Source organism: Astatotilapia calliptera, chromosome 7, assembly GCF_964374335.1.
Source record: "Astatotilapia calliptera chromosome 7, fAstCal68.1, whole genome shotgun sequence".
Classification (NCBI taxonomy): Eukaryota; Metazoa; Chordata; class Actinopteri; order Cichliformes; family Cichlidae; genus Astatotilapia; species Astatotilapia calliptera.
In genome coordinates this window covers 17048947-17063159 of record NC_137428.1, presented here as the reverse complement: position 1 = coordinate 17063159, position 14213 = coordinate 17048947, and the positions used below count along the sequence as shown (strand labels likewise).

At 42.7% G+C, this 14213-nt stretch overlaps 1 protein-coding gene across 1 annotated transcript; it reads left to right on the top strand.

Annotated features, from left to right (window-relative positions):
- Positions 1–609: 609 nt before the first annotated feature.
- enc1 (ectodermal-neural cortex 1) lies at positions 610–13371 on the top strand. The gene is made up of 3 exons (XM_026173293.2): positions 610–917; positions 6003–7818; positions 10912–13371. Exon 2 carries the CDS (start codon positions 6009–6011, stop codon positions 7782–7784), a length of 1776 nt encoding a protein of 591 aa, XP_026029078.1. The 5' UTR covers positions 610–917; positions 6003–6008; the 3' UTR covers positions 7785–7818; positions 10912–13371.
- The last annotated feature ends 842 nt before the right edge of the window (positions 13372–14213 follow it).

Genomic DNA, 14213 nt, shown 5'->3' with positions numbered 1-14213 from the left:
CTGACACTGGCTCAATGTGACTCAGTCAGACTTTGTGGCATTTCCTATATGTTATTGTTTCACAATGTCTTGGAGTGGCTGTTTAAAGTCTTGAGTCCACAAAGCACAACACCGGAACAATACCTTTAATTTTCTCTTGACTCTTCTGTCACAATGCTGGGTGGATCCTGTTTGGTCTTCTGAGGAACCACTAAACCATTACGTGGACTGCTGCGACGCAGATCCTGCACACTGTATCAGAATTTTACTAAAGCATTTGCCTTTCAAACCAAGTTAAGCACCACTCCTATCCACGCAGCCTGCTTAGTAGTTACTTTGTAGAAAGATTTAGAAACATATATATATATATATACAGATACGTTAATCATATTAATGATTACGTTAATCATGCATTAGACTCCTCTAATGCATACTTTATTAAGAGTCTGAACGGTCAGAAAGTCCTTAAAAAAGAAAAAAGAAAACTTTAACTGAACTCATCTTTAGCGATTACTTGGTAATTATCTTACACAGTGGGATGGTATGGTACATGTTCTCTTTCCTTCGCTCGGTTTCGGACACACCCACTTGTTTCAGTGAGAGAGAAGTGGGAGCGCAGGAGAAGGAGGAGGACACATAGGATTCAGTCACAAAGCAGCAGCAGCTTTAGAGGAGCTCATCCAAACATCTCCGCTCATCCTTCACATCACAGCTACCATCTATTGATACCCGGCTGCCCAGAGGTCCATTGAAGCCTCGGTAAACTACCTGTAACTCACAATCGGCGTGGATCTCGACTTAGTATTCCGTGACCTTTCGGATATAAATCCCACGGAGTTGCACTCCCCGAGCGTAAGGCTTGCATCGTGGCTCTTGTAGAAGTGGCATGTTCGAGGGAAACTCCGGGCACAATTGAACTCCTGCTTTCACCCAAAGAGGTAAAACAAAACAAAGCATAATAATAATACTGATTATAATAATGATGATACTAATAATGCTAAACCACCTCACTGCATCATGTTAAAGCGTGTGGCTCGATTGTTACATAGTAACTACGAATGCATCCCCCTTCTGCTCCAGGATGGAGCATTAGGAAGCGCAACAATGTTTACATTCGCTGATCACGTTCAGGTTCATTTTATTGATTTATTGATTTATCGATAGCTGATCTCCCCTCGGTCGTCTGCGTTCATGTCCTCAGCTGTTTCCTTGCACATTCGTGCATGCTGGGGATGTTTTGCTTGTTTAAAATGCGACGTCAGGTGTGACACGCTCTTCTCGACGTTACAAAGCCATGATTTTAATTTATTTAATTAGGTTTTTTTGTTTGTTTTTTCAATTGTACGGCGTTTGTTTGTGCATTTAGACTTGAGATCGTACATTTCGATCTTCAACACTGAAGAAGCAGGCGAACACATCTATAGCTCGTTGCTCTTTCCTCTTGTTTTGCATCTTGCTTCAATTACCGCCCCCACTCACCGAGTGGCAGATGTACAGAACGAGGTCCACATAAGCTCCGGTGTTTACTTTTGAAGTGACTCCCCTCCCATCCCTCTTCCTGAGTCCATGGTTGACTGTGAACACCTGGCAATGATTTTTAAACAGGCTGTAGTCAGCCAGGCCCTGGCTCGAGTCCAGTGGCTGCATGTGCATGTCCTTTAACTGTGTGCTTTCTGAGTGAGGCGTGTAGTGTGGGCTTTCTGGGCTGTGTGCTCGGTGTGTGGATCTGATTTCTGTGAGGGGTGGGATGAGGAAGACATCTCTCCCTCTCTCAGCCACTGAGCCAACCACACATCTTGGCACTGCTGGCATTTCTTCCTGTCTGGACCCTTTGGTGTACTGACTGTGGTATTATAATAGAGGGAAGTCCTCCAGAGCAGCGTGGAAACCTCAATGCTGATAAGCTGTCACAAATTATTATTTTAGTCTAGTTGTTTGTATTAACTTGTGCAACAGAGATATTTGCTTTATTATACCACAAGCTGTCACATATTGTAATGGTCATCAAAGGGTTTGTGTTTGAAATTAGGCTGCATTATCTGCACATTTGCGGTAAATTGGGCACCACCTTTGCAACTGTGAGTCTTTCTCTCCACTGTCCTTAAAAATAAACTATAAAAATGACCACTTTGTAAAAGAAATAGAAATATTAATGGCACAGCAGAACTTCTCAGTACTCACAGCAATGGCTTTTATTCTTTCTGACCAACAGTACAAAACCTTCAGGAATTTTCTCACCAATTTGGTTTGAATGGAGGCAGGGCGGGGACTTAAACTACTTGAGGTTGAACCTCTTTGTAGGTTATGTTAATAAAGTTTCATTAACCTAAAAATCTTTGCTACTTTGCTTTGTCATGAAGCTATGAATAAGTAGGAGGAAGAATGTTGCGCAAAGAAAAAAGAGTCAGAAACATCAGATAATCAGATAAATTATGGTATGAAAAACTTGAGTCACCAAAGAGGGAAGTGCATGTTTCCCAACATGTTATGTAAATGTTGTCATTTGCTTATTATTATTATTATTATTTTTACTTTGAAATTGATTATATTTTCCTATATTCTCATGGAAAATGATTGCGTCTGCAGATGTGAAGATGTGTCCAGGAGTTTGTTCTCATTTAGAGCAGGAGTAAGACAGCCTGCATTAGTTCATAGCCGAAAAGGGTTTGTCAGTTTAATCCTAGCTTTGAAATAGTTTTCCTTTTGTAACTTCCATGTAATTTACAGTTTCCAGACAGCTGTCAGGAATTTTTACAGACTTGTCACACTCGTGATGTTTGAATGCGCTCTGTGCCTGTGCCCTGTGGATGATGAGATTAAGCAAATTTAAACAGTGATACGAGTTATCTAATTTCCTCTGTAATCAGTGCTTAAGATCAAAACAAGAGAAACGTGCTTATGTTTCAGAGGTTAGTCTAAGTTTAAGCTTATAATCAGGAAGCAAATCCAACACTTTTAAGCGTAAGTGCAGTCTTCAATTATTCTTTCTCGTTGCATTGTCTAAGATTTGTATAAAACTTTCTTTGTTTTGTTTTATTTATTTCTATTTTGAATCTAGCCGTGCTTGTATATGTCACAGACGGGTTTCGGGACCAGCTGCTTGAGCTGGTAATCCAGGCTTTACCCTTTAATATGCAAATAGTTGAGGCATGTGGTTTACTGATCTTTTCATTGTTCACCTTTCCCGCACTCCCCAGTATGCGGGCGTGAGTGAGCACTTTCGTTTGACAACAGGGAAAATGAAGATTGTGCAAACAGATCACCTTTGGTAATTGTGCTGGCCACCAGTGTTGTTTGGAGGAATGAGTGCATTGCAGTGAGATTAAATGGAAAAGCTGTGTTATGCTTTGCTATTTTATTGCCACTAAATGATTTGTTTGGCAAAAGAACAGAGACGGTTAGCAGCTCAGCTAAGTGTCTATCATTTACTGGTAGACTATAATTAGCTTGTAATCATTTTGCTACCTAGTATGAAGCTAAATTATTGGACTAACTGAAGTGTTTATCTGCCAGCTCCAGTGCCTGAGAGTACCAATGGTTCTATTTATTAATATGCCAATGATTAACAAGTGTGAAACCTCTTCATTTTAGCGCCTGACTTATAAGGATCACATATTTAAATCGAGTCACTTACAACCTCCAGTTAGAAACCCTGAGCTGCAATGTGTCCGTGTGTGTGTGTAGCATGTGACGTGTGCAAGGAGATTAGGTGAGGATGTTCTCCTTACAGATGAGCCAGAGGCCAGGAGTTGACAGGTTGCCAGTTTTGTCACTGCAGGAATGCAGTAAATCCTGTTCAACCGGTGGCGGTTGGTTTTGGGTTTCATTAACTTGTGATAAATAAGATTCTTCCTCTTTATACAAAGACGTGGAATGGCTGTCCTTTGAGCTGTGCGCTGACATCCCTGTGCGAACATGTTCAAAGGGACAAAGCCCAGAATCATTAGGATTCATCCTCTGAGCACCCTGAATGCCAAAAAAATAAAATCAAAATTCATAGCTGTTCATTCAGTATGCATTGAGATATTAAGCCCAAGGTATGAGTGCCACTGCTCACCAGAAATCCCCACTGGACTTGCATTTATACCTGCAGGGATTGGGCTTGATTTCCTATTCATGAGACTGCATTCTGAGGATTTTGGAACAGATGATGCAACTTAGCGAAAATGGAAACTGTCCTTAGCTCTCTGTAGCTTTCTGTTTTTTGAAGAGGAGTCATTTATGACAGCAAGGAACTTTTGAACTCTTTCACTCTTGAAGTGAAAATCCTATCATTCGAACATCAAATGCTCGCCACCTCAGAATCAGAATCAGAATCAGAATACTTTATTGATCCCTGGGGGAAATTATTTTTTGTTACAGTGCTCCATTTTAAACCAACATTAAGACAAGACAGACAATACGCTAACTAAGAATAGTACAATATATACATATATATACATACATACATACATAAGTCACTTATAAATAAATAGTTGGAAAAGAAACATGTGTAGTTGTAGCAGCAAACAGTGTGTTAAGTGGATGCGTTGTACAGGGAGATGGCCACAGGCAGGAATGATTTCCTGTGTCGTTCAGTGGTGCTTTTCGGTAATCTCAGTCTCTCACTGAACGAGCTCCTGTGACTGACCAACATGTCATGGAGTGGGTGGGAGGTGTTATCCAACATTGTCTTTATCTTGGACAGCATCCGCCTCTCCGACACCACCTTGAGGGAGGTGTTTTACAAACCTGTAGGTTTGTAAAACATTTGCTTGCTGACAGAGCTTGACCCCTTTCAGCTACAATAGATTTCACTTCAGGAGAGCCTTTGAAATGCAGAAAAGTGTATATATATATATATATATATATATATATATATATATATATATATATATATGTATGTATACACATCTGTTTTATACCTAGCATATAAATGGAAGTCTGTTCCTTCTTCTGAAGCATTTTATTGATGTTTTTTTTTTCTTATTGAGCCATCAGAACTTTTTAATCATTATAATTTACAGCAGCTGTCAGGTTGTGGAGCTATTTGCAGTCAAGAATGAAATTACAAAACCATTAGAAACAAGCCCAGTCCTGTTTTTGTACTAAAACCTACCCTTACTACTAGGATTAACCAGCCTTCTATCAAATTCTATCAAGACCGATAGACTTAGGGGCAGGCTGACAACTTAAAATGTCTGTCAGCTGTGGATTTACTGGGTCAGACAGAGACTTGGTCCCTCTGTAAATAGAGTGCAGAAGGCACTAGACATGTCTAGAAATTGGTTGGAATAAAAGCGAGCTGTGAGCGAGCACAGGGCGAAGACAGTGAAGATGGGAGCTGTGATTTTCTGGAAGGAGAGTGCATTTCTCAGAGGCTTAAAAGAGCCCCACTGTCTCTTTCTTTTTCCCTTTTCATGAAGAATCCTCTGCAAAGGGAAACTTCATTGTTAATCGTGGCATCTCTGAAAGAGGAGGATTAGCATTGCTCAGAGCTGCAAGGCCTTGCAGTCTCTGCAAGAACACAATTGTTATCTACTCGACCTTCAGAACCCTCAGGTTTATGCTGTTTTGTAATTTGTAATCACTTGATCTCTTTCTGAATATCTTGATCTCTTGGGAATGATTGAGATTCCTCCTCCAAAAATACATTTTACGTTTTTGTTTTTTTATCTCATTGTGGATATCAGTGCCCAACAATGTAATATATCAGCATCAACATCACCACATAGTGCATCCACTGTATTCACTTCACTAAACCTACATTTTTATGACTAATTGTACAGGACAAACAGTTTGTTTGCACTGTAAAGCTCCTGATTAATAGCTACTACATGCCCCATTTTTCAACATAAATTGCATCTAGCTTTAAATTTTAGTGGATGTGTTTAAAAGGTTAAGATACACCATATTACAGACTATTTGAAGACGGAAGATACACGTTGTGGGAAATGTTGAATTGGTGAATAATAATTATGTGTAGTGGGCTTCAAATGTGCAGTGCATTGATGAGAGATTTTTCTTTATCTCTTTCATTTTAGGATTCAATGAAAATGTCCGTGTGCGTCCATGAGAACCGAAAATCGCGAGCCAGCACCGGCTCCATGAACATCTACCTTTTTCACAAGTCCTCCTATGCCGACAGCGTCCTTATGCACCTCAACTCGCTGCGGCAGCAAAGGCTTTTCACCGACGTCTTGCTCCATGCTGGCAGCCGCTCCTTTCCCTGCCACCGCGCAGTGCTGGCTGCCTGCAGTCGCTACTTTGAGGCCATGTTCAGCGGTGGCCTGAGGGAAAGTCAGGCCAGTGAGGTTGACTTCCATGATTCGATCCACCCGGAGGTTTTGGAGCTCCTGCTGGATTACGCTTATTCATCACGGGTGGTCATCAATGAGGAGAATGCAGAGTCGTTGTTGGAGGCTGGGGACATGTTGGAATTTCAGGACATCCGGGATGCCTGCGCAGAATTCTTAGAGAGAAACCTTCACCCATCCAACTGCCTTGGCATGCTTCTGTTGTCAGATGCCCATCAGTGTACCAAGCTGTCAGAGCTCTCCTGGGGCATGTGCCTCAGCAACTTTCCTGCTATTTGCAAGACGGAGGACTTCCTCCAACTGCCCAAAGATATGGTGGTGCAGCTTTTATCACATGAGGAGCTAGAGACAGAAGACGAGAGACTGGTTTACGAAGCTGCTCTTAACTGGATCAACTACGACTTGGAAAGGAGGCACTGCCATCTCCCGGAGCTCCTGAGAACGGTTCGCCTTGCGCTATTGCCTGCCATCTTTTTAATGGAGAACGTCTCTACCGAAGAGCTAATTAACTCCCAGGCCAAGAGCAAGGAGCTGGTGGATGAAGCTATTCGCTGTAAGCTGAAAATCCTGCAGAACGATGGCGTTGTTAACAGCCCATGTGCTCGACCCAGAAAAACCAGCCATGCCCTGTTTCTTCTGGGTGGCCAGACTTTCATGTGTGACAAGTTGTACCTTGTGGACCAGAAAGCCAAAGAGATCATCCCAAAGGCTGACATCCCCAGTCCACGGAAGGAGTTTAGTGCCTGTGCAATTGGATGTAAGGTGTACATCACTGGTGGCAGAGGCTCAGAAAATGGCGTGTCCAAAGATGTTTGGGTCTATGACACTGTCCACGAGGAATGGTCAAAGGCGGCACCCATGCTGATTGCCAGGTTCGGCCACGGGTCTGCAGAGCTGAAACACTGTCTCTACGTCGTAGGTGGTCACACCGCAGCGACAGGCTGCCTTCCAGCTTCTCCATCAGTGTCTCTCAAACAGGTGGAGCAGTTTGACCCCGTGGCAAACAAGTGGACAATGGTAGCTCCTCTGAGAGAGGGTGTGAGCAACGCAGCAGTAGTTAGCGTCAAACTCAAACTCTTTGCTTTCGGAGGAACCAGCGTCACCCACGACAAGCTGCCCAAGGTGCAGTGCTACGATCCGCAGGAGAACCGATGGACCGTGCCTGCATCCTGCCCTCAGCCATGGCGCTACACAGCCGCCGCTGTCCTGGGAAACCAGATCTTCGTCATGGGCGGAGACACAGAGTTCTCAGCATGCTCAGCATACAAGTTCAGCAGCGAGAGCTACCAGTGGACAAAAGTGGGTGATGTGACTGCCAAGAGGATGAGCTGCCAGGCTGTGGCATCAGGGAACAAACTCTATGTGGTGGGTGGGTACTTTGGCACACAGAGGTGTAAAACTCTGGACTGCTATGACCCCACACTGGATGCATGGAACAGCATAACTACAGTGCCATACTCACTCATTCCTACTGCTTTTGTCAGCACCTGGAAACATCTACCTGCTTGAGTTCAGAACCCTCTACATGCACCCTTTCCATTAGGTAAGATCGTGCTCCTGATGCCTTTGATTTTACGTGCCTTGTGGAGTACTGGTATTATGCGATATATGAGAACAGTTGTATGAAGCAGGTTTTTTTTGTTTCAGTTGGAGCTGTAAAAAAATCCAATAAATTGCCTGAAGTAACTGGAAATTTAACTAGAAATACGAAAAAAAAAAAAACCCACCTCAGCAGTACACTTCCCTTCTGTTTGAGACTAGCACCTCGAGGCTATGTTAGCCACTGCTATAAGACACCTGACTCTTTGACAGCTCTGTCAGCATTCGTGTTTGATCTAGGGCAGTCCAAGAGTCGGGTTTTCCCAAGGGAAATCATACAATTTGATCCTTTTTTAAGAACCCTCTATCACAAATCTGACAGTGCTACACTAGAGCGATTCTTTGAAGCAACCTTTGAAGGGTTTGACAGTTTTTGGTAGTATAAACACTCAGTATTGAATTGCATTATTAATGTTTTACCCCCGTATAGATGTATGTCTATGTGAATTGCATTTAGAGTTTGAAGTATCATGATTTTAAAGTTAAAAAGAATTCAGGCCTGTAACATGATGCAATTTTTCACTCTGTTAGGCTTTTAGATTTTCACAATAAGAGTTATACTGGCACGATAAGTGGAGTGGAGGGCAGACCAGTGGGGGATTGATAGGGCTTGTGTGCTTTAGTTAAGTGAGTTATGCGGCTGCGGGGATGGGCCGAAGGACAGAGAGGGTAATTGAAAGAGAATAGGATACTTTTATTGCTCCTGTGGGGGAAATCTCTCTAAGAGGGAAAAAGGGGTCTGCCAATTAGACAAGCTCCACACCAGCAGGCTGCAACACCCCAGCGCGGATAATCCACTCTCAGTTGCCTTCCTTTGATGAGGTTATGGTCTTTACACTGGGTGAGAGGGAGGTGGCCGGCGACTCACGCAGTGTCGGAAACCATTCATCATCAGCTACAAGATGAGGCGACTGCGAGAAGTGGCAGCGAGGGACATGAGGAGGCGTTGTAAAGCTAGACGGCGTGAGACCTACCCCTCAGCCCACTCAAACACACACCATCCTTCATAGTAGTGGCCTCGCTCTGAAAATTTACGGTCTCTTCCGGTTCCGTCTGTGCCTTCCTGGTCTTATTTTTAACTACGGTCTCCGGCTCTGATGGTAAATAGGCTGGACGTATGTGGAGCATGGGTAGTGAGCTGGCAAACCTGATCTTTCTGCGCACTGCAGGCTGGAGGGTCATGATCACATCACATCAGACAATCACTGCAACCTACTCCGATGCCCACGCACACATAGCCTTGCAGACAGTCTTTCATTTTTCTCTATTTTTTTCTGAAATGGCTAGCAGGTATGAATGCAAAGTACTGACACACACAAACGGTGTCCCACTTGATAATCCCAGGAAACTGCTCGGAGTGGCATCACTGCTATAAGGCTGTGATGTTCCTCTTCTTTACTGGATGAAATATTTTGCATTGTTTCTTTTTTTGTGTGTGACTTGTCTCTGAAAGAGAGACTGAAGGCCTGAACTATCTGTAAGCCAGCGCAATAAAATGCTCAGTGAAGTGAATAATCCTGCCACTAATTTAATAGAGAATTTGTTTTTTTTCTGTGTCTGCCTGTCATGGCAACTGACAGTCTACTCAATGAACGCGGTGAAAAGATGAAATGTGGAGGAATGGAAAAGAAGGCTGACTGTTTAGGAATAAAAGGAGAATGAAGGATGTTAGACCTCACAGGAGGAGATTGTAGCTGTGAGGGGAAAAAACGAAGTTTGCAGTCTTTTTCTCCCAGGGGAAAATTCCTAACTCCTCTTTGAGTTCTCCTTTTTTATTTTCTCAGAAAGCTGTTAGCAGGGGGAAATGGTTGAAGAATTACCACCAAAATGCCTAATGTGAGGCATAACAGAATCATTTTAGGCCTCAGTCTTTGTATGGGTGAAGCGAATATAATGGTTGATGGCTTTTGTTAGCATCAGATGAAGCCACGCTAGCTTTTTCTCAATTTTCCACAGTTAGCTGCTAAGCTAAACTAAGATAAGATAAGCTAAGCTAATAATCCCATCTTTTAGAACATGTCAGAGTAATCAGGCTTCAAACAACAAACTATTGACATAAAAGTAAACAAATGGAGATCACACAGTATCCACTGCTTTAAATACTCTAGCAAATCTGTGTTAATCTCTGGACTAAAACAAAACTCAGGACTCCAGTTTTCAGACTACTAATAATTTTGAACAGAAATCCAGTACTTAAATAGGTTTCTGGATCTGAAGGTACACAACAGCACTACCCATACGGGGAGAGTGTAACACAGACATATACTCATATGCACTTCACTCATCTCTTTTCACTCTCTATGTGTTTATGCACTACTTTGCATTTAGTCACGAGTTATTATTATTAGTTTCTTCCTGTTAAAAGGGGGAGTTTTTCCTTCCCACTGTTGCCAAGTGCTTGCTCATAGAGGGTTGTCTGACTGTTGTGGTTTTCTCTGTATTATTGTAGTGTCTTTACCTTACAGTATATAGCACCTCGAGATGACTATTGTTGTGGTTTGGCGCAATGTATAAACAAAATGGAATTTAATTAAACTGAATATACTGCTAACAGAAGGAAACTTGTAACCAACATGTGAGGCACGCTCACCCAAATGACACCAAACACTACACTTCTCTCACTGTGGTTCCCAGCAATACATTCACTGAGTTTGAATTAGATTCACTGATTCTGCAGTAAAACACAACCTGTGGACTGTTCATACTCCTAAATTGTTGTTTAGATCATGTGCATCACTCATGTCTGTCATGATTATTAAGTGAATTAAACACAATCCAATACTGCTCATGTAAAGACAAATACACGTCTCCAAAAAGCTGACTCAACAGCAGGGATACAGTCCACTAGGCAGGAGTTTGGTTTTATTTTGTGCACCCTGACTCTTTAGACAGAAAAAAAATCTTTTATTCCTAATCCATCTTCTGTACTGTTTTGATTAATTAAAAGGTCACCTTTAAACTGTTTAGCACTGTTTGCTTTCAGGCATTTTCACCTTATTAGCCTGCCTAATGAGTCTTTCTTTTCTCTCTCCCTTAGATTTCCCTGTTTTGCATCATCTACTGGTCTCCCAACTGTGAAGAAGCACACATTCTTTTTCTCCAAAAGAGACACTGAGCAGTGATGTACAGACGCCCGCATTCATTTTGATGTTGCAAAGAGGCAAAAAAAGAAAGAAGAAAAAAAATCAGAGGCATGGACAGATGGACGCTTTCACTAGAACGATGCCATCTCTCGTTTTGTGAGATGGAAGCTGAGGCGTACAGTAAAAAGAAGTTCACGCAAACAAACCAAACAAACTGCTGCTTGGCACAAACTCCCACTCTGCGTGGGGCATTTTACACTTGTGCTTTCATGCTGCCACTGGCGTGCTGAAAACATATCACACTACCTGCATTTCTTTCCCCCCGTTCAGTCATGAAATGCTTGTTAGGACTTTATTGTTGTTTTTAAATATTAAGAGAAAAAGAAGAAAAAAATGTATAGCATGACAGATGCCCTGTTTAGATTGCTGGAGGTGGAACACGAGGATAGGTTAAAGTTTGACTGAACATAGATGATTTATAAAAGGCAGAATGAAGGAGCAAACACCCCCTCAGTCCTCTAATAAGCTCTTCCGTTTGTATCTTCTTTTGCGTCGTTTCAAGCTTGTGCGTCTAACAGCTGTGACACAGAAACAAACCAGGCAGTGACAGGGCACTGCCTGGTTTGTGAGGTTTTGATGGCCAACACAAGCTGAGTTGGAAGAGGTTGGAGGGGTAGATCTGTGCATGGCCAAGGAGTGGGATGGGGTGAAGGTGCCTTGAGGTCATGACCTTACATGTTTGCATGTGACGCTCGCTGAACCAACCCACTGTACACAGGGCTGGGCGGATTTCGGCAGGCTCGGAAGGAACGCCGTAACACTTCATGCTGTAAAAGACTGGCTTTGCTTCTGACAAACGCAGCGGCTCGCTCGCCTGAGTCGTAGCTGAACCCTTTTTTGAGCATGTTTGTGGTGATTCGCTAAGAAAACAAACAAAAGATAACAAAAAAACTGGCATGGACTCTCGTCACCTTAAACGCAAACTGAGAAGTTATCAGTTTCTTCTTAAACTTGCTGCAATGTAGTCTTAATTTATATGGCAATGAATACTCTTGTTATGTTAAGATGTTTTAATCGTATTTATTTTCTTCTCTGCCTGTGTTCATTATGTGAATGTATGTTTGGGTTATGTTGTGCATGGTTGTTGTGTTTTAATTTCATCGCAGTTGGGGCGGGCGGCTGTATTTTGGACAGTCCAGTTTTTTGCGTGAGGTACTTGGTTCTTTTAAGAGAAACCTCTCCCAGGGTTTCATGGATGCAAGAGGCAGAATGACTCACACTACGGATAATGTAAAGCAGTCATTAGCAAGACTATAGAGTCCCTTACACTATAGAAGACTGAACAGCTTTGAAAGAAATGTTGTTTTAATTCTCTTTAAGCTCTAATCTGGGTCCAAACTTGCCTTAAATCAGCCTAAATAGGAGACCAAATGAAGTGGGTTAGATGAACCATAAAACAGAAAAGGCTGGCAGATCGGTGCAGTATATGACCCAGTACCAACAAGGGAGAGTAACCCTGACATGGCTAAGATTGTGACAGCTGGACGACTGTCACATGTGCTAACTTGGCTTCTCGTGAGTCTTTGTAATCATTAGGTTAAGAACTCCAGTAAGCTGTGCATTGTTAAGGGCAGACACCACAGTGCTTTTCACCATAGTGTCATTCATACACATTAAAAAAAAGAAGAAAAAAAAAAAGAGGTATCCGAAGACCAAAACATGTGTCATTAAACACTTTCATATGAAACACTTGGCAACATTAATCAGCGTTTTTCATCTGTGTGTCTGTCTGTGTGACCTGAACATTGGCGTTTTACATTTGAATATTAATGGTATCATTGAATTTCAATGTAAGAGGTAATGTTTTGGTGGAATATGTATGTAATTTTTTTAAAACTTCTATGTGCACTCAAATTAAATCAACAGGGGATTAACAGCCCAGTAAATTCTGCTTCAGCGCCCCAAGCCACCCAAAAGTTCCCTTTTATTGTCAATTTCAGGACAAACCATTGTGGCTCCATAAGTTTGACCTCATCCAACCACGGAACACGGAGCCTCCGGCCCCGCCAATCAGACGGGAGTACTTCTTTCCCTGTAGAACACAAGTTTCCCTGGCAACAAGAGAGTAATGAATGCCCCTTCAATTTGCACCTAATTGCTGAGTGGCATTTCCCATTTCAGCTCTTTGCCCTCCTTTATCCTCTTGTTTTATCTGGAAATCCAGCCGGCTCAGAATCGGATGCAGTATCTTGCTTTCATGTGTTGATGTAAATTAAGCCACCGTCGGTGTGCATCGGTTCCTTTCGTCATGTAAGAGTTTTAATTTCTATTTTTATGGCATTATTTTGTACATGTGATTTTTTTCACAATGTGAAATTCATGGCTAAATAAACATGAGAGTTTTTTCCTCTTGACTGTAAAGTGTTGTGTCTTTCTTCTCAGTGCCAAAAACCATTTGTCCATTGGCTTGTTTTAACGCGGTGGTGGTGGTGGTGTGTATTTTAAAGGGCGCAAGGCAGCTTCAGCACAGCATAGGAGACTTTCTGCACTGCTGCATGTTTCACATATTTCGGCAGCTTTGGGGTGAACGCAGCAGCCAGAGCGTCCTGAGGTATTTAAGGCAGTATATCATGCGTACGGCTTTTGTTCTGTGGAGGAGGGACTGAAATCATCTTATCTGTGCCCCTGGCTTCTGAGCTTCCTGCACAAGAACAGCCAGATACTTTCCCTTTCTCTGTCAAGTCACCTTGGCAACAGCAACCTTTTTTTTTCCCTGCCAACTGTGGGGGCTGGAAGACATCATGAAATCTTAAAAAGCACCTCCCCAGCCCTGACTCCCCCTCTCACTTTTTACACCCCCTCCCCCTCCTCTATCTTCCAATGAAATGCATTGCAAAGCAGCACGCTAGTAGTGAAGTCCTTGCTGCTTTAGGACGTCCCCAGGTTTTAACAAGTAACAAGTTTTAACATCCCATCAGCCCGCGACCGCAGAGCGCACCGCCACCGGCTGAGTTCCTCCAGCTCCAGCTCTGCTGACTCTGTTTACATTCTTCGCCCTGACACAACTCCTGACCGGTGACATGTGGTTGAGAAACACCAGTTCTACTGGATCCCCGACCCTCATGCAAGCAAAAACACGCTGGAGGGGAGGGGATGGTGGCTTGAGAAATAAACAAGTGTTTTTTCTGACTGTGTCAGCATGTGCTGAGATGTTGTGAAAAAACAAAAAAAGCTGTGAAAAATCGTACCGGCACCA

Coding starts and splice junctions, on each gene's coding strand:
- enc1 (XM_026173293.2), top strand. CDS start 6,009: ATGAAAATGTCCGTGTGCGTCCATGAGAACCGAAAATCGCGAGCCAGC.